At 41.8% G+C, this 27,258-nt stretch overlaps 1 protein-coding gene across 1 annotated transcript in view; it reads right to left on the reverse strand.

The window, feature by feature from the left end:
* LOC124255208 (vacuolar protein sorting-associated protein 13D-like) overlaps positions 1-10,226 on the reverse strand; it is a 43,110-nt gene extending 32,884 nt beyond the window's left edge. Inside the window, 13 exon segments of the mRNA XM_046689045.1 lie at positions 250-416; positions 629-808; positions 1,730-1,940; positions 2,599-2,803; positions 5,810-5,948; positions 6,770-6,907; positions 7,345-7,486; positions 7,677-7,832; positions 8,398-8,494; positions 8,911-8,972; positions 9,085-9,202; positions 9,512-9,593; positions 10,065-10,226. Coding sequence (XP_046545001.1) covers positions 250-416; positions 629-808; positions 1,730-1,940; positions 2,599-2,803; positions 5,810-5,948; positions 6,770-6,907; positions 7,345-7,486; positions 7,677-7,832; positions 8,398-8,494; positions 8,911-8,972; positions 9,085-9,202; positions 9,512-9,593; positions 10,065-10,226 — 1,859 coding nt within the window.
* Positions 10,227-27,258: the final 17,032 nt, after the last annotated feature.

The raw sequence follows: 27,258 nt of genomic DNA on the forward strand, positions 1-27,258 counted from the left end.
GAACCCGGATCTTCAGTGTGATGAGCCAACGCTTTAACCACTAGACTACCCCACCGCCCCTAAAATTGCTTTGTTGAACACGGACAAGATTCTAAAGTTGGAAATAATCTGGAGTAGACGATAGCATTTTACATTAACAGAGAATGGTATCAACTTAAAAAAGTAATATTCAGCAAAACTAAAATGATACAGGCGAGACCCTGAATTACATTGGTAGATGACTACTCATTTTAAAACACAGCAACTCACAGATTGGGTGCCTCTTTGTCTGAGAAGCTGAACAGCAGTGGGTGTGACACTCGGGCCAACTCATACTCCTCCAGCTGTCCCGCCGCCTCAGCCCGAGCGCTGTCCTGTCGGAATATCAGCGGCAGACCGGACTTGTTCACCAGCCAGTACGGGGCCTGCAGACTCAGCTGGACATTCACAACACAATGTCAACATCAGCACTAGCAACATCACCAAGTAGTGTTTACCTGTAAACTTTATTCTGGCTATATACAAGTGGTCTGTAAACAATAAAGTCTGGACCACAAAATCTTGAGGAATAAAAACTGATTTCGATCATGCAGGATTAACAGTGATAACAAGTAAGGTCTATGTATTCCCACACAATATGCTGGCTTACCTGCAGAGATCCTCCTCTGGCTGACTTGATCCTGAGGATGAGCTCCAGCAGTCGCTTCTTGTCATCATAGACACGCAGCTTCAGTCTGTACTTGGTGGTGCTTTGGGGGATGGTCAGTTCCTTGCACTGGGGGAGGTTCTCCACATTGACACCCAGCAGTAGGTCATGGCGCAGGTCAGCCTAGGGTAGGACGAGACACATGTTGGACATGCTTCAAAAGGTAAGGAGACCCATTGGGGCACATTTAGGGTTGGAGGAAACACATGTTGGACATGCTTCACATGGCAGAAAGACCCATCTAGGGCACATTTAGTGTTGGACGAGACACATGTTGGACATGGTTCAGAGGGCAGAAAGACCCATCTGGGGCACATTTAGGGTTGGAGGAAACACATGTTGGACATGGTTCAGAGGGCAGAAAGACCCATCTGGGGCACATTTAGGGTTGGAGGAAACACATGTTGGACATGGTTCAGAGGGCAGAAAGACCCATCTGGGGCACATTTAGGGTTGGAGGAAACACATGTTGGACATACTTCATAGGGCAGAAAGACCCATCTGGGGCACATTTGGTGTTGGACGAGACACATGTTGGACATGGTTCAGAGGGCAGAAAGACCCATCTGGGGCACATTTAGGGTTGGAGGAAACACATGTTGGACATGCTTCATAGGGCAGAAAGACCCATCTAGGGCACATTTAGGGATGGAGGAGACACATGTTGGACATGCAATGCCATATTGATATACTGAAGAATTTACTGTTTCAGGGGATGCGCATTTGTATATATCTATATTTAGGTTGCTACTTTTACCATAAACATACTGAACAAAATCTAAGCATAACTCTTTGATACATTGCTGGATACTGTCTTCATGTTAAATACTTTCACAGTTAAGCAACAATGAATATAACTTCACTCACTTTATGGTCAATAATTCACTGACTTTATGGTCAATAATTCAGACAAGTAGACTCTGAAAAAATGAATATTTACTGGACAAATTAAGAATTGTGATACTTCCACACAACAGGATAAGGGTAAGGCCCCCATATGTTTACACTTGAAGAGCAGTTTGCACCAGTATCTCTGCGTCTCACCCCATGCAGTGCTGCTGACTTGCCCGGCTTGAGGTTGCCAGAGATGTCGGTCTTCTTCAGGTAGTAGTGCATCTCGAGGGGCAGCAGGTTGGTGATGGTGAGAGGGGGCACCAGAGTGATGGTGTGGCCGGGCAGGCAGGGGGTGGAGGTGCTACCATCCTCCAGGGTGACCACTTCAGGGTACAGCTCTCTCCGCACTGACACACAGAACCTGTGAAGGACACACGATCATGTGGAATCTTGGATAGCTGTTCGGAATATAATCTCAAATCACGGATTTCAGCTCTCCTGGAATTACTGAGGGGGAAATAAATAAAGGAGTATTGAATAGATACCATCTGTTACACAAATACACAGAGGGTCTTCAGTCATTAACTTGTTTCTCTGTTTACTTCATGTTTAGAAGATGGGGACTACCAGCAACTCAGCCACTATGCACTGTAACATTGTGGATCCCTATTTACAGCATGGATCTTTGATACCAACAGCTTTGATCTGCAATAGCTCCAGTCTAGTGAGTGAGTGAGTGAATTTAGCCTTACGCCGCTTTTAGCAATATTCCAGCAATATCACGGTGGGGACACCAGAAATTGGCTTCACACATTGTACCAATGTGGGGAATCGAACCCATGTCTTTGGCGCGACGAGCTAACACTTTAACTACTATGCGACCCCCAGCTCCAGTTTAAGACTATAGCCACTAGTCTAAGGTCAAAGAGACATTTCATCTAGTGAGCTTTCCTTATGAAAGTAATACACCTACACTAGTATCTGCTGAAAAAGAGGCATGTTCGAGCTAGAAGACTCAAAATCTTTTGGGGGAGACTAGGTATGAGTTAGGACAAATGATGGAAACTAGCTCCACCCACCTGTACATTTCCCCTCCTCCATCGTTGCTCTTACACTCTCGGATGCCGTCACTGGCCTCCCCGGCCCTGTTTACCTGTCGCCAGTGTAGAGGACATTCACAGTAATCTACCGGCCACTCAGCCGGGCGAGCCTTCAGTGTGTAGTACACCTTCGGCAAAGGCACGGGGGTGGGGACATTCCGCTGCAGGGTCATGGTGGAGGAGCCTGGGGGTGCAGGATCAGTGACATTAATACACATGATGGTGACTGCTGTGTTTACAACCATCAGGGTTATAGGAAGATATAACTAAACATACTAATGGCTCTTTATATATAGCAAATACGAATTACTCATAACAATAAGTTGAACATCAGGTTAAAGTGCTGCAAGGTATACAATATGAACATGTTTCTGATTATATCATATTACATTCCAAAAGACTGTAGACGATATTGGTAATTAGTGATATACTTTCTAAGTAATATGTTAAAAGTACATTGTTACAGCTCGTTCAGCTTGACCTGATCAAGTGAATACTAATGCATTGCGTGACCTTGTCACACCTGGTTAGGTCTATTATTGTGAAGGGGTGCATTGATTGCCAACATGTCTGAACAGTAGAGACAAGGTCGCCGTTTGACAGGTTTGACACCTCAGTGTCGAGAAATCGTCAGCAATGTCCTAACTTTCTTTAAAAAAAGAGGATTTATTATTTCCGATTCGAGCTTTTAGGCAGCGAGCAGCAACATTAATAACATTCTTGCTCCCCTATTTAATGAGGTTAACTCGACCTGTCGTTCGTGCCATTTGACCTCCCGGGTCATGCATACCGTATATGACCCGCGAACAAGTTCAAACATGCACAATAATATAACGCCCGGTTTAACGGGATGAATTCTATTGATTGAATACTATTATTTAACCCAAAGAAATATATCCTAGCATTGTGTAATAGTTTTTATGTAAAAAATATATAATCAACACTAAGGTTATACGGACCATCATGAACGTGGTAAGCACTTGACATGGAACGAGGCGGTAATCAGTTTGTGATTGTTGAATGGGGTAAAATAAGCAAGCCAGTTTGTTGCTACAATAAATATGATATTTAGAGAAGCAAAATATATTATGCATTTTCTGTCAACTACACTTCGTTTCGATCCGTGAGTAGACAAGTTGATGTTTTTATTTACCGAGAGTAGCTCAGGTCAAGCTGAACAAGCTGTAGTCTGTTAATTTGGAAAGCAGTGATCGTTAAAAAAGGTAAACAAACACCTAAGAACAATACCGTAATGGTGTACACGTTGATACATGTAGCCAGCCTCCATCATTTCAAATATGGCTTAAACTCCAGAAATGTAGAGTAGCTCAGGTCAAGCCAAGCTGTAGCTGTTAATTTGGAAAACTTCACCCTGAACAATACCCAATGTCTGCCTCCATCATTTCAAATTGAAAGTAACAGCCCAAGCCCATGTACCCACCCCTCAACACACACACACACATGTTTTGACATATCCACTATGCAAGATAACAGTGGTTAATCAATCAATTATCTGTTAATCCTCTGAAGTGTTTTGCAAGTCGACTTGCCATTCCTTCTCATTGCACTGTCACATGCGTATTACATAACATACAAGACATTCACCACTTCAAATGTTTTCAAGACCCAATCTTAAATTGAATAATTACACCAGATAGGAGAAATGCCAAACATGAATCACTGACTGCTATATACCCTTGAGACCCTCAGTCAGGGGTGAACGTTATGGAGTTATTTCAGGTAGTCAGTGCTGCCACCACTAATAAATACTTGTAATAAAGTCATAAGTTGAGCATCAAGTTGAATGATAACAAACACACAAATGTACAGCTTATATAATAAAACAGGGATGACAAGAAGAGATGAATTGTTCTAGGTTACATGCACATTTCCTGATAAAGTAAGTGTTTTGAGTACATTAACTGAACTTCGTGGTTGCAAATAAACACATACAAATATTTGCTGTATGCTGAAGTACACAAGTGTACATACACATGTGCACACATATACAAGTTTGGAAGGTGAAAGGTTTAAGCAAACATATATAGATTATTAATGATTAATCCGATCAAATGTGCAAATTCATGTGGATTTCCCTGGTTTCAAAGAGGCCCTCCCCAGCTGGTCTGAAAGCCAGTTCGCTGACATCCGGTGATTGTGCTGGCTAATTAAAATAGTTCTAACTAAAGTTTGAGTATAGTTTCCCTTTGATATGTTTCCACTGTGTTTCATATTAGGTTCTGTAATCTCTAATCTGTAAATCTGTTGAACCATCTGTTTGCAAACTTACTCAAAACCATGCTTCTGGGACTTTATTTCCACAAACACATTGGGAGGTTGGGAGTGTGTATATGTGTGGGATAAGGTGGGGTGAGGCAAGGTGGGGTCTGGGACCACCTCATTTCAATACTTATCCCACACTGAACAGCTCCCCATTCAATCATACTCTGAACAAGGTTTGTTTCACTGAACTAACATGCTGTCATGCAGCCAAGAAGAGTGCTAACCTGATGGTTCTGTGGCGGACAATGCATGTCTTAATGCCGAAAGAGCATAGGAAGTCACCTCTGAAATTTTGTCAACCCAAAATTGGCACTGTACAGCATGAATTGATCACAGATATACTCATAGGCAAAAGTAACTGAATTCTGAAGAATATTAAAAATAAAACAATAACAATAACAAAAAATTATTTAATAAGAATAACAATGGTTAAATAATAAAGATCATGTGCAGCATCAAATAGAACTTCGGTGTGATGAGCAACAATTAACTACCTGAACCACATGATTAGAGCTACCCCACCAACATAGCAAATAATGGGATCAGAGTCCCCAACTGACCACACAAACAGGAGGATCAGTTACCCGACTGACCTCTGAGTTACTTTTGTCTTTGAGTATATCTGTTTGGTAAGTTGACAAGAAACTTCATACATGAATGTCCTATACAGTGATGGGTCAGCGTGAAAGTTGAGAGAGTGCAAAAGTTGAACATTTTGATTATCACAAGAAACTTTAAACTGAGACAGGAGGAATTTAATAACCATTAACAACTTAAATCTCTCAACAGAAAATTAATCTTACAACTCTATGAAGTTAAATGTATAAAGAAATAATTTAAAACTGAAAGAAGAGTGATAAAACCTTTGACCCACTGTCTACGATAAGCACTGTAGAGCTCTCCTTACCTGTCTCGTCTGTGCTGGTCATCCTGACCTGCAGTGGACAGTCCAGCTGATTGACCACAACCAGGGAGGACCGCACCACGATCAGCTTCCTGGCACTGCCGTCCTGTTTCACTTCGATCACAATACATGCTGGGTGAAGCTACAGTGGGAGAGAAAGAGATCATATGAGTGAGTGAGTGAGTTAGTTCAGTTTTATGCTGCACTCAGCAATATTTCAGCAATATGGTGGCGGTCTGTAAATAATCGAGTCTGGACCAGACAATCCAGTGATCAACAGCATGAGCATCGATCTACGCAAATGGGAACTGATGACATGCGTCAACCAAGTCAGTGAGCCTGACCACCCGATCCCATTAAGTCGCCTCTTACGACAAGCATGGGTTAATGAAAATCAATTCTAATCCGGACCTTCACGGGTTACTTCAGTGTGAAGAATGATACATGACTTCAAATAATACCCCTGACAATATGATGCATGATGTGTCTACTTTATACTGAGGTTTGAAATCTCTACCGATTTTAAAAAACAGCATACACAAACTTTCGTAAGAAAATGGTGTGATAACTATTGGGTACTGCTTTACCAGACTGCCTATCACTAAACAACATGCTACATTCTACAGTATAATACCTGAATCTGATCACAAACTAGCCTCCAGCAACCTCTGACTAACCACATTGAGAATAAAGTACATTAACAGTAATATTTCCGACTTTGATGGACATCATGACTCAAGTATTGAGATATGTATAAATATATGCAGTAGGCGTATCATGGCATGGAGCTGATGTTTCAATCAAGATCAATTTCAGTTGGATCAATACTTGTCAAAGAATGTTGCTGTCTGACGGATCACATCCTGTCTTGTAAAACCAAAACAAGTTGTAAGAGTTTCATGCTGTCATAATGTTTGCTTGCCACGTCATGACTTGTGCTAAGATTTCCTGTGCATATCTTACTGTGTTGGCTGTAGGAGTCTTCTTGTCAGGCTCTGTGTACCGGAAGTACACACCCACCTTGTCCACAGTGATGGGGGAGAGGCGTTGCCAGCCAGCCACCGTTACCAACAGCTGGTTGATGTGCATTCCGTGGGTTTTCTACAAAACAAACACGTGCTTGTAATACTTAAATGTGTTTTTTAATAATATATATAACCAAGTAATGACTGGGCATGAAGTGTCACACTTAACACAAATATACATACACATTTGTCAATAATTTTATATCATTCAAACTGGAAACACAGTTATATCTGCTATAATGTTAACCCATTCCCAATTTTCCCAGCCATCATACTCAAGGCAGCTGAACAATTTTTCATAGAATTTGATCATCTGTTGACTTAACATTTGTGCTTCTAGCTGCCACTACCTTCACCTGGAGATTCATTTCACTTCAACATCCTAGAACAGGAATCAGTGGTTCAGACTAACACCTGGTGTCATTCAGGTTTTTCAATGGTATTTGAGGGTTATGACAAGGCCCCCTGACTTGCAAGCTTCATTTCAAACAAAGTGTCTAACGAATTATCTACCTTGTGTCTGAGTTTTTCTCTGCGGTGGAAGTTGAATGGTTTGGACTCTCCAGTTGTAACCCGCTTCCAATCGGAGGCCTGAGTGTAGGCGTTGTCATATGACTGGACGTTACCCGTGTCATTCATACCTTCTTTCGGTTCACTGAAACCAAACACACAAATTCTCAATTCATCAATACCCAGAATTTCATTACAGCACTTACATATAAAACAGAACAAAACAAGAAAAGCTCAGCTCTAGTTTATCTAGAAATCTATAGACAACTGGAATACATAATACGAACTGTCTATAGATACCAGAAAGTGTCACTAAATGATTCTGAGAAGCTTACTTTGATGGAGAGGAGATGGCGGTGATGTACCACAGGTCACAGCCGGTGTCGTTGCGGATGGTGTAGGGGATGAACGGGAGGCGACGACGGAGTAGTTTGGAGGACGGTAGTGAACTGGGACTGACAGAATACTTGACTTGGGATTTCAAGCTGTCTCTGAAAAACAATGACACATATTTTTAGTTTCCCCGCAACATTGGCCAGATTGCAATATACATGGGGTCCTGGAGGTCCTGAGATTCTCTCCGGTAGTATTTGGATTGATGGACCCCCTTAATCTTACTCTTTTGACATTTAGTACATGACAAAGACCCACTGACTTGTCTATGCAAGTGTGTGTGAGTGAGTGAGTGAGTGAGTGAGTGAGTGAGTGAGTGAGTGAGTGAGTGAGTGAGTGAGTGAGTGAATGAGTGAGTGAGTGAGTGAGTGAGTGAGTGAGAGTGTCTTGTTGCTCAGCACATTCCAATCACTTTGGCCTTGACCAAACCAACCAGTGATTAATAGCATGAACAAGGCTCCATACATCTGGGCAATAACACTTCATATGGCTGGTTACATATTAAAGCTACCTAATACACTAGCAGTGTAAAGGTGAAAAGATACCATAATCTAGTGTGTATTTATATTTTGTTTAATCTTTGACAGGCTAGAAGAATAAATAGATACATTAAATAACAACAACAAAACATGAAACAACAAAACATAGACACTATGGCCTAACCTGTTGTCCTTCAGGTAGTCCTCTGTCCAGCTGCCCTTAGTCAGGTGGTACTGTTCCAGAAGAGTGCTGGTCAGGTTCACATTCAACACCTCATTGGCTGGAACACAACAGCAATAGAATTAGTGAGTAGGTATGGTTTACCCAGCTTTTGGCAAGAATGCCATGGAGGTCAATGTGAGGTACCACCAAACTCTGTATACAAACGCATGGTTTATATTAAGTTGTGATTTGATGTCATGTTTTTGTACCTAAAAAAAAAAATGAATTAAAAAAAAAGAAAGAAAAAATACCATGGAGGATGTTCCTGGGCTTCCACCCATACCGGGATCAGTAGGTGAGCTTGTGTGCTGAATACTGTAATCACTGGGTTCCCTCCCTACCCTGATAAATAACATGGACATACGTACTGATATACCCGGCAGATGGGTAGACCAGACAGTAGTACATAGAAGTGATGTCTTTATGATGTTCAGGATATTAGAAGGGAAGTAAAAAGTGAACATATTAACTTACTTGAAATCTGAAATGACATCTTTTCTTCTGGTTCCTTAAACTGTTTCCACTCAGCAAAGCACCTGTAAAACACACAAACACGTTGATGTACACAGTGAAGCAAAAGCTGCAGACTGGATGATAGGGAAAGTGAGACATTCCACTCTAACTGAACTAGAAGCAGGAGCAGCTCACCTCCATGTCTCCAGGAAGGGCTCCCAGCCAGATAGGCTGCGGTTGTAGTACTCTCCCGTCATCTGGAAGATAGCTTTACCTTCGATGTTGGGCTCCATCGTCTGATTGAACTGGATACCTGCAGTATGAGAGTGTATCATCAGCAGCACAGATTGCAGTGTCTTGATAGATTCTCAGACAAGTGATGTGAATAAAATGTAAATAAATGCATAAACATATAAACCACAAATGCTTATCTTTCTTTATCATACAGATGTTATTTACCTGACATGCACAAAGTGATGTGTTTTCTTCTGCTGCCTGGTGCCTAGATCAGACAGTAATAAGCTAATGTTGGACGTGTGGATGAGTCAAACTAACCTTTGGCCCAAGAATCAGGATTCCAGTGTAGTTATGTCTTGTAATTACTGAAAGTGTTTCAACCTACCACTGAAGGAGATCTCGGCCAGGGGGACGTCAGCATCGCCACAGTCATCAATCAGGCAGAGACACACAGACACTGCCTTCAGCTGAAAGTCATCAGTTAGGGAGTTATTGTCATGAGGAAAAGTCTGGGAATGTTGATTCCTTTGTGAGATGTCCCCACACAGACACTATATAGAGCTAGCTCACTGAGATAACATGAGATAAGTGAATACCCCACTCAGACACATTATACTGACTCCAAGCCGATCAGTCCTTGTTGTACCCATTAATGCCGAGCGCCAGGCAGGGACCATCAAGTACCATATTTTAATGTCGTTTGGTATGATGTGGCCGTGGATCAAACACACGACCTTACAGACACTTTAAACCACTAAACCACGGAGGCGGTCAAACAATGATCACAATGTCTGACACATCTATGGACACACTTCCACATTCCCCCATGCCATGTTTAAGAAAACATCATTTACTATTCATTAAACGGCATGGATGTCACTTTAGCCTCTCAGTGGCACTGTAAAACAATTATCAGAAAGGTCAGCCTTATTGTGTACCTCAGCCGATGTGATGGCAAAGTTCTGCTTGTGGCTCTGAGGGACGGGGGTAGCGTTGTTTGCCAGCCACAGAGCTGCAGCCTCCTGATTGCCTTCACACTCTGACAGGGCCTTCTCACAGTCCTTGTAGCTGAATCCCAGCTCACACAATGGCTTCAGCATATAGGTGTGGATTGGGGCCACAATGTGGCTTCTAATGTTTGATCAGTTTCATTTAGTGTGCCATTGTACAACAATGTTTTAAAATGACACACCTATTACTGAGTAATGTTTTGTCAAATCACAAGATTTCCATAGTAGTCCAGTTCACATTTCATACATTAAATAGTGTCTCAGTTATTGATAGTAGAATGTAAATACAGGCCAAATACAGCCCACATTGGTGATGAAACAACAAGCATGGACATGGTGCTGACATATTGAGGATCATAAGTGAGGTAGTATTGAAACAAGCAGATCTTGGCAACAGCATGGGGTTACTAGGACATGTGAGACCTACCATGTTGCAGTGTAGTCCCGGTGTACTGACTGTGTCTCTGCTTGGCCTGGAGGGCCTGTTGTGGCAGGGAGTTGAGGATGGAGAGAAACAGCATCATGTCGTGGTAGGACACACGGATTGTCATTGTGTTGAAGTTTACCTGTTGAATAGGTTCAACTTTGTCATGGCACCACAAAAAATAGCCTGTTATATGCATTACACAAACATATCACTGTTAGAACTTTGCAAGTATGGAAAAAGATTATTAGAAATCTTCACATTATAAATTGCCCCTGATCTAAATGTTGAAAATGTGTGAAACAAAGGTACTGTATCATTGTGCAAAGGGTAATCTTTAACTACTTGTCTGATAAAAACTCCCACATTGAACAAAACAAAATGGGTTTCAAATGACATGAGTAAAATATGTACAGCCCACTGCCCCAAAGATAGCTCCTCTCTTAGTTGTATTTGTGTCACTCTGTCAGACAGGTGGCAACAATTCTGTCCAGATTAAGCAGGTTCCAGTGTTCAGGGGTGTCCATACCTCCAGTAAGAGTTGTCTCTGATCTGCCTCCTTGACATCAAGAAGCCCACCAAAGGGTGTGGGTCGGAGATCTGGGAGAGGGTTGGCGTTCATCTCGATGCTGATGGTCATGGGGTCAACAATAGACAGTGAAGTGTCTTCCTCGGACATAAGGCAGCAGGAGAAGACCTCAATGCTCTGCAGACTGCATCGCAACACCTTGTCTCGAGCCTGAGGCTTGTACATCAGGACAGCTGTAGTCTGGACAAGAGCAAGACACTATGTAATTTCAGCTTAGCAATGCAATGTGCATCAAAGTACAACTAGAGGCTTTTGTCCAATGAGAGAATGCCATTTGATCAGGTGGACTATACTGACATCTCAACACTCAAGGACTTTGTCATCATATATCAACTGTAGAATGACGATCATGACAATGACTCGATTATTTACAAGTCGCCATTACGTAAGTGAATATACATACATTTCATGCAAATACCTCACATTCAACTGTGCCGTAAGTACCCTAGAAAGCTTGTACATTATCAGGATATATGTTACTGGAGAAAACCGAGTAAAAGCAGTTGATGGAAATGTTTTGATGGTAGTAGCTCCATATTCCAATCATGTTTGTCACCTATCCACTATCATGTTGCATCTGTCAACAAGATCAATATAAATCGTAAGCCTGTTTGGACTTCTGCCTCAGGATACTACTAAACTGGTGTTGGCTAGCAGGGTTACTGTAACACTATGAAATCTGCCTGTACCTTGAGAATGACAGCATTGGTGTCGATGGTGGTTGCATCCTCTACAACTACAAACTGGGTGTCCGTGATGTTCAGCTTCAGCTCAAAGGGTACATTCACCTGCAGAGAGACACAATACTTGTACCTCCGTACTTCGTCAGTCATTCCCCATCTCCTCCACAAAGTCCCCTCTCATATGAAGGGTTATGGAGCAAGTACAACAGACAACCTGTGTTGTACAGTGTTGACAAAATGCTACCCATCTCATTCTACAAAGAGACGCCTCTTGTATGGAGGGTTACATAGCAAGTACATACCGATACGATGTTACCCACCTCCTCTACAAAGAGACGCCTCTTGTATGGAGGGTTACATAGCAAGTACATACCGATACGATGTTACCCACCTCCTCTACAAAGAGACGCCTCTTGTATGCTGGGTTACATAGCAAGTACATACCAATACGATGTTACCCACCTCCTCTACAAAGAGACGCCTCTTGTATGGAGGGTTACATAGCAAGTACATACAGATACGATGTTACCCACCTCCTCTACAAAGGACCCCCTCATGTAGGTAGATTTACGGAGCAAGTACATATCGATACACTGTTACCTCTACACTCTTGCTTGACAATGGTACAAGAATCTATACCAAAACATCACATCATATATAATAAAGAAGTTGTCATCCATACAGTATCTTGGTTGACACATGTCATCGGTTCCCAGTTGCGCAGATCGATGCTCATGCTGTTGATCACTGAATTGTCTGGTCCAGACTCGATTATTTACAGACCGCTGCCATATAGCTGGAATATTGCTGAGTGCGGCGTAAAACTAAACTCACTCACTCACTCACCCATACAGTATAATATTTAAGTTCTTAACACTGCTACCCACCTCCTCTACGAAGGGCCCCCTCCTGGTCATGATACCCCATGACACAGTGAGGGGGCTAGATGTACGACTCATCCCTTTCTTCTTCACCCCTCCCAGGGTCTCCACTTTAACCTCCATCTGTGGCTCTGAAACAATATGACTAGGTTAGCGTGAGTGTTTCAGATAGGATGGGGTGGTGTGGAGTCAAGAATGAGAGGTGAGTGAGTAGGGTCAGGTGGTGTGATGTGGGGAGGGGTAGGAGTGGTGTGGAGTGCTGATGAGGTGAGGTAGGGTCAGGTGGGGTGGGGAGGGGTAGGGTGGTGTGGGGTGTGATGAGGTGAGAGTAGGGTCAGGTGGGGTGGGGAGGGTAGGGTGGTGTGGGTGTGATGGCGTGAGGTAGGGTCAGGTGGGGTGGGGAGGGAGTAGGGTGGTGTGGGTGTGATGAGGTGAGGTAGGGTCAGGTGGGGTGGGGACAGGTAGGGTGGTGTGGAGTGCGATGAGGTGAGGTAGGGTCAGGTGGGGTGGGGAGGGTAGGGTGGTGTGGGTGTGATGAGGTGAGGTAGGGTCAGGTGGGGTGGGGAGGGGAGGGTGGGTGTGGGTGTGATGAGGTGTGAGGTAGGGGTCAGGTGGGGTGGGGTGGGGAGGGAGGGTGGTGTGGGTGTGATGAGGTGAAGTAGGGTCAGGTGGGGTGGGGAGGGGTAGGGTGGTGTGTGGCTGTGATGAGGTGAGGTAGGGTCAGGTGGGGTGGGGAGAGGGTAGGATGGTGTTGGTGTGATGAGGTGAAGTAGGAGTCAGGTGGGGTGGGGAGGGTAGGGTGGGGTGGGTGTGATGATGTGAGGTAGGGGTCAGGTGGGGTGGGGAGGGTAGTAGGGTGGGGTGGGTGCGATGATGTGAGGTAGGGTCAGGTGGGGTGGGGAGGGGTAGGGTAGGGGTGGAATGCGATGATGTGAGAGTAGAAGCCCAGGTGGGGTGGGGAGGAGTAGGAATTAGGGGTGGGTGTGATGAGGTGAGAGTAGGGTCAGGTGGGGTGTGGAGAGGGTAGAATGCGATGAGGTGAGAGTAGGGTCAGGTGGGGTGGGGAGGGTAGGGTGGTGTGGAGTGCGATGAGGTGAGAGTTGGGTCAGGTGGGGTGGGGGAGGAGGAGTAGGAGTGGTGTGGAGTGCGATGAGGTGAGAGTAGGGTCAAATGAGGGGGTGGGGAGGGTAGGGAGTGGTGTGGGTGTGATGAGGTGAGGTAGGGTCAGAAGCGAGGTGGGGAGGGTAGGGTGGAGTAGGGGTAGGGTCAGGTGGGGTGGGGAGGGTAGGGTGGATTAGGTGTGATGAGGTGAGAGTAGGGTCAGGTGGGGTGGGGAGAGGGTAGGGTGGGAGTGAATACGATGAGGTGAGAGTAGGGTCAGGTGGGGTGGGGAGGGTAGGGGTGTAGGGTGGATGTGTGATAAGGTGAGAGTAGGGTCAGGGCCGGGGTGGGAGAAGTAGGAATTGGTGTGGGTGTGATGAGGTGAGAGTAGGGTCCAGAGCTGAGGTGGGGAGGAGTAGGAGGGTGGTGTGGGTGTGATGAGGTGAGAGTAGGGTCAGGTGGGGTGGGGAGGGTAGGAGTGGGTGTGGGTGTGATGAGGTGAGAGTAGGGTCAGGTGGGAATTGGGAGGGGGTAGGGTGGGGTGGGTGTGATGAGGTGAGAGTAGGGTCAGGTGGGTTGGGGAGGGTAGGGTGATGTGGGTGTGATGAGGTGAGGTAGGGTCAGGTGGGGTGGGGAGGGGTAGGGTGGTGTGGGTGTGATGAGGTGAGGTAGGGTGGGGTGGTGACTTGGGGTGTTGGGACAGGTGGATACATGAAATTAATGAACCAAACCTCTTCAATCTAAAGTAGTCAAGTTCTGATCACATAAAGAACTCACCTTCTTTGAAAGGGTTCTCAGCATCAGTGAGCAGGAACTCCTGCACACTGAGCAGCCAGTCAAAGATGCACATGAGCTTCATGTTGTTAAGGAGAACAGTGAACTGGGTGCCCACTGGACTGGAGCGGTAGTGGAGCTCCATCTGCAGCCCATCCTTCCTCCAGCGTTCTGCAGACGGTTGTAACACAGACACAAAGACGTTCGGGCGGGAGTTCATTGGCTGTGCTGGAAACGTACCACAAGATACGTCAATAACAGTGGTGGGGTGAGGTGAACTACGCTTGTTTATAATGATGTGCACATGTGGGTTTGCACATGCCCCAGACAGGGTAACAACAAGGACCATATTTTAAACTATTCTGGTGTGACACAGCCAAGATTCAGACATGTAATGGTCTACCCTCACGTCAGATGTTCACTCCACTGAACCACTGATGTTGAGTGAGTGAATAGGATCTGACACTGATATGAGCAATATTCCAGAAGTATCCGACCTCACCAAACAGGTGCCCCTGTAGAGGATTCAACTGAGGCAGGAGCTAGTGTGACTGGCTGTGCTGCTGGTACTGGTATTGCAATCCTGGAAATGAACTTACTTTTGAACCTTGTATCCACCACAACAATCTCGTGTGAAACAAGGTCAATGTCCTTGGTGTTGTCAGAGAAACTCTCGTAGGACAGCTGTGAATGTATAAAATCCATCTTCGCCAGGGACGCCTCCGGGCAGCTTGGTCCCTGGTCGTGGGTCATCAGGAGCTCCACGCTGACGTTGTGCAGGTCCACCACCATGCTGATACACTTGTACACATCACCGCTCAACACAGTCTGAAGGAGAGACATAAGATGGCCATGAGTTAACCTTCTAGCATCTCACGACCAACTATGTTTGTAAATTTCCCACAGAGATGAGAATGACATTCCAGTGGACAATGACCCATTGACTGGGGTAATAATACTGCATGGAGCATCTTAGCTGTTGCCCTAGGTGTGAGGTGTTTTATCAATGCATTGATATTACTGAGTCATTCTCAAAATTCGTGCATATTTATGTTATATGTTTGTACCCGACAAACTTAAGTCAAAATCAGTAATATTTTTAAGGTAACCAAGTTATCTCAGTTTATTCTACACTTTACAGTAACAAACTTGGGGAAAAATATTTTTATATTTATTTTAATCCCCCAAAACCACCCAATTTTACTCAATTTTCATGTGTCACAACTCCAGTGGCCAATGTGTAATTTGATTTTTTTGGTGTTTCTCGTGTTTTTCAAAAGGAATTATTTAACATATCATAATTAATGATGTTACAGCTACATGCTTGGCATGGTTTGGCCTTTTTTTGTATGGAAAAACATTTTGTGCAAAATGTCAAACTTTGTCACAAGGTTTGTTGTCACTACCGTAACATCATCCAAAAATTGCAATAATGATGACTCCCTGGACTGTCTTCTAATTCTACTTCATATTTGCAATCAATGGCAGTGAGGAAATATGGCTGTCAAACACTGACACAAAAAATTCATTTTTCTGAATTTTATCGCAAAAATGTAATTTTTTGAGTAAAATTGATATTTTATACTTATCCTGACTCATGCTCTTTTGCTTGTCCCCTTCCTCTTGCGAACATAGTGGAACACTTGTATCTCCTTAATTGAAGCTCCCTTCAATGTAAAATCACTAATTGGTACTCACCCAAGAGTTGCCTCCCCTGCCGTAAGGGCGGGAACAGGTGTCGCCACCCTCTGGCCTCATGCTTCACTCTCTCCTGATTTGCTTGAGCCCAACACTTGAATTTACAGGGAAATCCAAAGTGTTATGTGGGGAGGATGGGAGGAGCTAACCTCATGAGTCAGGATAAGTATAAAATATCAATTTTACTCAAAAATTACATATTTTTCCTTATCCTGACTCATGCTCTCTTTCTTGTAGAATCCTCAGTGGAGGTGGGCATAAACAGAATACTTTGGATTTATAATTAGTGATTTAAATAACTTATACTGTAATAACCCCTCACGGGAACTTCATAAAGGCATTGACTTAGGATATTTCCTCTATAATAAGCCATAGGTTATATATTACCATAACTGGGGTATTACATTACTCATATACTGATATACCAAATTATATAAATAGATATAAAAGCGACTCTGATAGAAGCTGTACAACTGAACATAAAACTCAGTATGAGCTTAAGGTTGAATAACCTAAGCTAAATATATACATAGCCCTAGAACTCCATTGGAGTTATAAGCTAAATAATGTATGTATAATATACATAATAATCTCGTGGGGGTGAATATTAGCGCCTCTGAGGGACTGTCAGTTGCTGAGCGAGGACCAAAGGACCGAAATGGTGAATGACAGAGAGGCGTCCTCGGTGGTGATATCTCTCAGATAGTGATTAGCAAACACCATGTTAGATTACCAGAAGCATCCTTCCATAATTGTATTCAATGAACAGTTACCGTGAAGGGCGAGGGTGGAAGCCAATGCCCTGATTTCATGGGGATTTGATGCTGTTGGAGGGTCAGTCCTGCTGCCTTGTGCGTGAGAATGACAGTCCTTATCCATATAGATATGGTGAATACGAGAGACTTCTGTCTGATTAGTAGGCGATAACGGGATGAACAATCTTCTGGCGATCTTAGCCTTGTTTTTGTAAGCGGCGTAAATAGATTTTGAGAGCTCGTACTGGGCATAGCGATAAGTCCAATGTATCTTGAGATCGAGAATCGAGGATAGTGCAGGGATGTGAAATAACCTGTCTGGTTGGCCTGGTAGTTGATTTTTGGCGATGAAATCCCATCTTAATCCCAGTGTGCTGTGTTTTGATTGTCATCAAACTGTATCCTCTCATAATCTAGGCGTGAATTTCAGATATTCTGGCTGCGTGGCTAGCGATAACAGGAAAATTGTTTTCTGTGAGAGAAATTCAAAGGTTGTCGATTCAATGGTTCATAATCTTCACTTGTGAGGTGTTGTAGCACTACATTCAGATCCCAAGCTGGGGCTTGGAACTTCAGCTTTGGTCCTCAATCCGAAAGCACGTAGTAAGGCCAGTAACTCTGGTGTTTTTGTCAATTTAACACCGTTCTCATAGAAATCACAGAACTAAAGCGCGGCAAGATATGTGGACAATGTCGAGCCTTTTAAATGTTTGTTTTGCTGTAAGTAACACAAATAGTCTGCCACTTGAGGATCGTAGCATCTCTGGCTATAAAACCCTTGTTTGCTGCGTAATTTTGAAACTGTGCCACTTGTTAGGTTAGAGTACAAGATCACGAGTTGAGTATCGTAAAACAAAGCGTGACGCTTTTGCAGCCCTGGTAGAATATCCTCTCTTGTTTAAACACATTTTAATACAGTCCATACGTGAAGTTTGAATACTTCTGGGTTTCTGTGCACCTGTTTGGTGTGTGGATGTATTAACAGCTTTGGAGCGTTTGGGTAGCTCTAGTGCCGGTTGACCGATTTCTTGTATTAGAACGGGAAACCACGTTCTGGCCGACCAGTAGAAGCGACCAAAATGAGTTGTAGGCTCTATGTTTGACTGATACTTGAGGTATTATTGCTGGGGAAGCGAGCGTCGCGTGAGGCCTTCCATGATATGCTTAAGCGTCCGTTGCCCATGCTTGTGGGTCTGGAACTGGTGACCACGAATGTCGGTAGTTGATTGTTGAATCTTGTGGCGAATAGATCTACTAGCGGCGCTCCTATTTGCTTGATTATCTGTGCAAATATCTCTGTATTGAGCATCCATTCTGTCGGCGACGGTAGATGTGGCCGAGAGAGTGCGTCTGCTAGTATATTCCTGGCTCCGGGAATGTGGCATGCTTTGACATGTAGATTTAGATCTTGGATTAATTGAACAGTTGAATGGTTAAAGTCAAAAGGTTGGCGATCTCGTTGAGCCTTGCCTGTTCACATAGAAACGCCACTGTCGAGTTGTCGGTATGTATCATTAGGTGCGCATTCTGTAGAATGTTGCTCCAATGTCTTATGGCGTTGATTACAGCTTTCATCTCTAATGAGTTTATGTGGAGCTTGCTTTCTAGCTGATTCCATAACCCTGATGCCGTCGGTTGGTGAGATGAGCTCCCCAACCTTGGGCGGCAGCGTCTACATATAGATGGGTTTTGAATTCCTGCTCTGCTAAACAAATCCCTTCGCAGACATTCGATTCCTTGGTCCACCATAGTAGATGAGGTCTGAGATGTTTCAGTGAGACTGAATGGTTGTAGGTCGTCGAGATGTGTGTTGATGAAGACCTGTAAGGGGCGTAACTGTAATCTGCCTCTGACTGTCAAGTCTTGGGCTGATGTTAGAAGACCTAGTAAGCTCTGCCATTGTCGAAGTGGTAGCCCGGAGAGTAGGGCTGGTGGAATGATCTGTTGGATCTTGAGCCAGCGGTCTTCTGAAATGCGACTATCACGGTTGAGATTGGTGATAAATCGAATGCCTAGGAATTGCAGATCTTGCGATGGTACTAGGTCCGACTTGAGTAAGTTTACTAACCATCCCAGCTGTGTTAGTAGCTTTATGATGTAGTTTAACTGTAGTTTGAGATGCTGTGGATCTTGATCTACTTGTATCCCGTCGTCGAGGAAGAGCACTCGCGTAGCCCTTGGCGATGTAGATAGAAGTGACAATCGGTTTCGTTATCCTCGTGAATAACCATGGGGCTGATGATATTCGAATGGGAGTACTTTCCACTGGTAATGTAACCCGTCTGAGTGTAAACCGTAGGTATTTCCTGGATTAGGGATGTATAGGGATGTGCAGATAAGCATCTTGTAGATCTATACTGCCCATGTAGTCCATGGGGCAAATCATGTGCGTAACTGCGGTAGATGTATCATCGCGGAACCTCGGTGGTTTGCGTAGATAAGTCTTGTTGAAGAAGCTCATGTTGTAAATGAGTCTGTATTTCTCCTTGGAGTTTTTCTTGGGTACTAGGAAAACTGGGGAGTAGAAACCTGGTTCGATGTTTCCTTGATCTATTACTTCTATGGCCTGCTTGGTTAGGAGTAATGTAACAGCCTCTCTTAACTTTGGTAGTTGCTGCTGCTTATGCGTCGAACTTGTGAGGGTTGACTGTTAGCGGAGGCTTGGCCTGTAGTGGGATACGAAATCGTGTTGAAAGAATGTTGGAGACATAGGTGTCTTGAAGCATTCCCAGTTTTCCCAGTGTAGTTGGAGGCGTCCACCCACTTGTGGCCGGTTGTACTGGAGCGGCTGGGGGTGGAAGACTCCAGTCGTTCCGAACCTGTCTTTCAGCGTTTATAGTTGCGGGAACCTCTGGGTGTCCTGCCTCTTCCTGACCCTCCTCTATAGTTGCCATATGGGCGATGAAAAGAATCTCTTCCCCTGGAACTGGCTATCTTCCTGTCTCTTGCTCTTTGTAGGCCCGTGAATTTAGATCTCCCTGAGTATCTTTGTGAAGTCTGTCGAATGACACTGGCTAGCGAGTCCATCAATTTAATCATCAGGACTTCTCTGGAATCCTTGGTGACTTCCTTGGAGACTTTGTCTATTCCTCCGTCAAAGATGGATGGGGAAGACCACGGGGCTGTATATAGTGGAGCTGTAAAGTTCTCACCCCAGTTACAGGAGGCGAGGGAGGCCTTGGCTGACGAGCTAAGGTCGAATGCTGCTGAGACAGGCGTGAGATGATCTGTTAAGAACTGCTGGTCCTTCTTTTGCATCAGTAGGGCGAGTAAATCATTCTATCATCTTCAGAGTGGAGTGTTCACGAAATCTGGTGATAAGTGTCTCATTTATTGTTCTAGATCTATTTAGACCAAAGAACATCGTCTCGTCATGGTTTCTATCTGAACCAATTTCCGATCATCAATCTTGTAGTATTTGTTCTTGGCATGAGGAGATCAGCTTGTAGTTCTCATCGATGTCTTGCGCCTTGAAGAAGGGGTCCATATTATCGTGGAGAACTTCTTGGCGTGAAAAGTTTGGCAGAATGTGGTGTCTGAACCTTTGTGGCTTTGTGGAATGCTGTATCTAGGTTCTGTGGTACGCCTTGTCGAATTCGATTGGGGGTAGTGTGATAGCATCTGCATCGTCTTCTTTCATCAGGTATGTCTCGCCCGTGTTGCCACTCTTGGAAGGTGATGAGAGATCTAGATTATCGACCATCCAATATCTTATCTCTGCATCTGAGAAAATAATTCCTCCATCATCTTCCATTTCCATCATCATTAATGAGAGGTTGTTGCTCTTCTGATGTAGGACTGTGTGGCTCTATCTCTATATCGTTTGGCAGCTTGTGGAGATCTAGTTGTAGGCTTGTGTGCAGACCTGTGAGGTGATCGGCGTGGTGATATGCGTGGAGATCGGCGTGGTGATGCGGCGGTGATGCGTCTTGGTGATCTACATCGATAGGTTGATCTTCTTGGAGACCTGTGAGGGACCGTTGGTAACCAGCGAAGCTCTTGTGTAATCCCTCGATGTCCTTTTAGATGATGGCGATCTGGGTTCAGGTGTCGCCATGCGAGCATGTGGCTTCCTCTGCGTCGGTCCTGGGAATGGTGATATGACCTTAGCGAAGGCTTCCGGTGAGTCTGATGATCAGATTCCGTATCTGAGTATGGCGCCCGAAGAAGGTGATGATCTTTCCGCCTTAGCGAAGGCTGTACATCTGGGTCCTTCGTCGAGGTGGTCTGTGACTTCCTTAGCGAAGGCGGCATCGTCGTGGCTGCTACGTTGGCCGGGGGTGCCTCTGGGGTGCTGTCACGTTGGAGCAGCGAAGGCTTTCGGACCCTGGGATGGCTGCTTCTCCAGTCTGTAGTGGCCTTCCATCATGATCATGATCTGCTTCATTAGATTGTCTGGGATGATCTGCGGCGAAGTAGATGGTGCCTTCTCTCGCTGATAAGCGGTGGGGCCCTCAGCGATCTCGTCTGACATCAGTGTAGAGGCATCAGGCTGCATGGTGATCTCTGCTGAAGTCACTGTATGCGCTGTCACTGGTAAAGCTTCTTGTGGCGTATGTCGGGTATGATGATTGGCTGGTCATCGTAGAGGCCCAATTCTGCTGCTGGAGCGATCTCGGCTGAAAGTTCTCGGCGACCGTGTAGATTTCCCTTTGGAGGATGGCGCTGCCCTGGGGAAGTGAAGTCTGCGTTGAGAAGGCGTTGAGGCCCTCTTGGACTTTATCTGCGATGACAGGATGTCTGGGGAGGCGGTAAGCTTCTTAGAGGTGGCGGACTGCATCCGTCCCTCTTCGATGGGGTCTCAAGCAGAACACCAGGCGGGGAGGGTCAATCGACAGCAGCTGACTGGATGGGAAATCCGATGTATCGGCCATGTCTACACCTAGTTTCGTGACCTATCTGCAACCGTCTCAAAGGCCTTAAAGATGGTATTTATTAAAGGCAGAATTGGTTAAATTAATGCAGTAACTGCAGCGTGAATCAAGCGCACAAGGCGTAGTACAACTAGGGCATACTACATGCGGATCAGCAGCGGAAAAGCGTAATCTACAAATGGTACAGTTTTTTCATCAGCGTAATACTAGCTGAACAATCCGCGAACTCCATTGAATAAACGGTAGAAATCACGATTAATTATCAATGCAAATTAATGAAGGATACTAGCTATACCTTTATAGTAAACTATAAGAGGTAACTAACTAAGAAAACCAAAGGATATAGTGTGTAAGGAGACACGAAGCTCTCATCCTGCTCACTGGAGAAGAAGAAGGAGAGTGAAGCATGAGGCCAGAGGGTGGCGACACCTGTTCAGCTACGACGGCAGGAGGCAACTCTTGGGTGAGTACCAATTAGTGATTTTACATTGAAGGGGGCTTCAATTAAGGAGATACAAGTGTTCCACTATGTTCGCAAGAGGAAGGGGACAAGCAAAAGAGCATGAGTCAGGATAAGGAAAAATAATGTGTGTACAAAATGATATCTGAGATTTTTGTATGTCCTAACCGTTACGGTGGTTACCGCTGAAACCAGGTAAATTTGTGAAGCCAAACAATGCCAAGTACCTTAGACAGTAGGGAAATCATCTGAAACCATGTGCTCAGTAAACTTTGGGGGCCAGCTATTGTTTTAAAACTGATATTGTTAGAGGCTGTCACTACCGTTACGGTCACTGCCGTTATCATGGGTTTTGTTACGGTAAGGACAGATTTTGTGACGGCAGTGACATTTTTCTAATTAAATGTTGTTTGTATCTAAATTTTCAATTCAAACATATCAAATGTTTTGGAATCTTATTTAACATAAAACTTTTGTATCAAATGAATAAAATCAATAAGCATATAAGTATGATTTTGTTGTTACAGTAAAGACAGGGTAGTGTAACGGCTGTGACAAAGAAGAACACAGCTGTGATAGGGCCGTTACGGCAGTGACATTATATACCGTCACAATGTCACTGCCGTAACATGCAGTCTTTACTTGTTCTTTACATGACAGGGATATGCATCAGTAAATCTTTTGCCTATTGCATATTCTTCAAACATTCTGAAATATCTGATGGACAAATTTAATCAAATTTCTTTCAAAGTAAACATACAAAACTGGCTATTAATAAAAATGTCACTACCGTTATTGTGTCACTACCGTAACAATTAATGCCAATGTCCATGCCATAACATAATCACTTTTCTTATTTAATTAAAATTGATTTATCTGTTTATGTTGGAATTTGTAGTGCAAGTATTTTGGTAGTAGAGCTTCAAGTAAGCATAATATAATTCATATTTGTATTTTGAATGTTTGCCTACATATTACTTTATATTTGCAAATCAGAAAAAAAAGGAATTGTTTGGCTTGTCGGCCGCTTTTAAGCAATAAATAAAAAAATTCAAAACTCATTAGCCATGTTATGTTGTAAAACTAGATGTTTTAATATATACGTACATTAAAGGAATATCATCTTTGGATTTTTTTCTTTTCAAAATGACGTTACAAATTTCGTAATGGTAGTGATGCAATTTCGTGATTTTACTAATAAAAAGGGTAAAATATGAAAATGTAATTTTTGGAGTAAAATTGATATTTTATACTTATCCTGACTCATGCTCTTTTTGCTTGTCTTCTTCTTCTTGCGAACATAGTGGAACACTTGTATCTCCCTAATTGAAGCTCCCTTCAATTTAAAATCACTAATTAGTATTCACCACGAGTTACCTCCTTTCCACAAGCGCGGGAACGAGGGCGCCACCTCTACCCATGTGCCTCACTCTCTCCTCATATACTGAGCCCAACATTTGAATTTACAGGGAAATCCAAAGTGTTATTTGGGGAGGATGGGAGGGCTGACCTCATGAGTCAGGATAAGTATAAAATATCAATTTTACTCCAAAAATTACATATTTTTCCTTATCCTGACTCATGCTCTTGCTTGTAGCATCCTACGGAACGGAGGTGGGAATATCTAATACTTTGGATTTTTAATAATTAGTGATTTGAACTGTGATGATTGTAATAACCCTATGGGAACTTCATAAAAGGCACTGAACTGATGAATTCCTGCTGCTAACTTATCAGCTGCCATATAAAGGTTATTACCATGTACTTATTATGATAAAGTATATATAACATTAATACAATGCTTAAGACTAATAGACTTAAGCTTGTTAATATGCTAGTATAAACTCCTTAGAGTTTGTTAGCTAAAATACTTTAAGATATAACATAGTACTAAGCTTAAGATATGATTAAACTTAAGCTAATTATATAATAGCAAACTCTTTAGAGTTTGTTAGTTAAGTTCTACTTATATGATATAGATATAATGCTGAGCTTAAGATATGAATAAGCTTTAGCTACATATATAATAGCAAAAACTCTGTAGAGTTTGTTAGCTAATATATTTTTATAATATGAGTATAGTACTGTGCTTAAGCTATAATTAACTTAAGCTACATATATAATAGCCAAACTCTGTAGAGTTTGTTAGCTAATATATTTTTATAATATGAGTATAGTACTGTGCTTAAGCTATAATTAGCTTAAGCTACATATATAATAGCCAAACTCTGTAGAGTTTGTTAGCTAATATATATTTATAATATTAGTATAGTACTGAGCTTAAGATATAATTAGCTTAAGCTACATATATATAACAAAACTCTGTAGGGTTTTGTTAGCTAATATATTTTACAATATGAGTATAGTAGTGTGCTTAAGATATAATTAACTTAAGCTACATATATAATAGCAAAACTCCGTAGAGTTTGTTAGCTAATATATTTTACAATATGAGTATAGTAGTAGTGTGCTTAAGATATAATGAACTTAAGCTACATATATAATAGCAAAACTCCGTAGAGTTTGTTAGCTAATATATTTTACAATATGAGTATAGTATTGTGCTTAAGATATTATTAACTTAAGCTACATATATAATAGCCAAAAAACTCTGTAGAGTTTATTAGCTAATATGTTTATAGTGTAACCATAGTACTAAGCTTAAGATAAGATTAGACTTAAGCTAAATGTATATAGCAAAATAAACTCCTTAGAGTTTATTAACTAATATACTTTTTATGTTAAAAACATAGTACTGAGCTTAAGTTATGATGAAACTTAAGCTATATATATATAATAACAAAACTCAATTCGAGTTTTGTTAGCTATCTGCTTTATAATGTAAACATACTGCTTAAGATATGATGAAACTTAAGCTAATTGTATAATAAGCGAAAACAACCCTTTAGAGTTTGTTAGCTATGATATAAACCTAGTATTGAGCTTATGAAGGAAAACTTAAGCTACATATATAATAGCAAGAACTCCGTAGAGTTTGTTAGCTAATACATGTTATAATGTAACCATAAAGCTTAAAATATGATGAAACTTAATGAAATATATAATAGCAAAACCCTCTTTTAGAGTTTTGATAGCTAATATACCTATATGATATAAACATAGTACTGCTTAAGATATGAATAAAGCTTAAGTTACATATATAATAGCTAAAAACTCTGTAGAGTTTGTTAGCTAATACATGCTTATAATATAACCATAGTTGCTTAGAAATAAAACTCTGTAGAGTTTGTTAGCTAATATATTTTATAATATGAGTATAGTACTGTGCTTAAGCTATAATTAACTTAAGCTACATATATAATAGCCAAACTCTGTAGAGTTTGTTAGCTAATATATTTTTATAATATGAGTATAGTACTGTGCTTAAGCTATAATTAACTTAAGCTACATATATAATAATAAACTCTGTAGAGTTTGTTAGCTAATATATATTTATAATATTAGTATAGTACTGAGCTTAAGATATAATTAAGCTTAAGCTACATATATATAGCAAAACTCTGTAGGGTTTTGTTAGCTAATATATTTTACAATATGAGTATAGTAGTGTGCTTAAGATATAATTAACTTAAGCTACATATATAATAAAACTCCGTAGAGTTTGTTAGCTAATATATTTTACAATATGAGTATAGTAGTGTGCTTAAGATATAATGAACTTAAGCTACATATATAATAGCAAAACTCCGTAGAGTTTGTTAGCTAATATATTTTACAATATGAGTATAGTATTGTGCTTAAGATATTATTAACTTAAGCTACATATATAATAGCCAAAAACTCTGTAGAGTTTATTAGCTAATATGTTTATAGTGTAACCATAGTACTAAGCTTAAGATAAGATTAGACTTAAGCTAAATGTATATAGCAAAATAAACTCCTTAGAGTTTATTAACTAATATACTTTTATGTTAAAAACATAGTACTGAGCTTAAGTTATGATGAAACTTAAGCTATATATATATAATAACAAAACTCCGTCGGGTTTTGTTAGCTATCTGCTATAATGTAAACATACTGCTTAAGATATGATGAAAACTTAAGCTAATTGTATAATAATGAAAACAACCCTTTAGAGTTTGTTAGCTATGATATAAACCTAGTATTGAGCTTATGAAGGAAAACTTAAGCTACATATATAATAGCAAGAACTCCGTAGAGTTTGTTAGCTAATACATGTTATAATGTAACCATAAAGCTTAAAATATGATGAAACTTAATGAAATATATAATAGCAAAACCCTCTTTTAGAGTTTTGATAGCTAATATACCTATATGATATAAACATAGTACTGCTTAAGATATGAATAAGCTTAAGTTACATATATAATAGCTAAAACTCTGTAGAGTTTGTTAGCTAATACATGTTATAATATAACCATATTGCTTAGAAATATGATGATACTTAAGCCAAATAGCAAAAAACTCTTTAGAGTTTGTTAGCTAATCTACTTATATGATATAAACATAGTACTAAGCTTAAGATATGAATAAGCTTAAGCTACCTATATAATAGCAAAACTCCTTAGAGTTTGTTAGCCAATATATTTTAATAATATGAGTATAGTACTATGCTTAAGGTATAATTAGCTTAAGTTACCTATATAATAGTAAAACTCCGTAGAGTTTGTTAGCTTAATTAACTTAAGCTATGTATAAAATAGCCAAAAACTCTGTAGAGTTTGTTAGCTAATGCATTTATCATGTAACCATAGTATTACTCTTAAGATATGAATAACTTAAGGTAAATATATATAATAACAAACTCTGTAGAGTTGTTAACTTATATATTGTATGATGTAATAATCATAGTACTGTGATGATAAAAGGAACTTAAGTAAATTATATATAGCATGAAGCTA

This window comes from Haliotis rubra, unplaced genomic scaffold (assembly GCF_003918875.1).
Source record: "Haliotis rubra isolate DU_JTF1 unplaced genomic scaffold, ASM391887v1 Scf598, whole genome shotgun sequence".
Classification (NCBI taxonomy): domain Eukaryota; kingdom Metazoa; phylum Mollusca; class Gastropoda; order Lepetellida; family Haliotidae; genus Haliotis; species Haliotis rubra.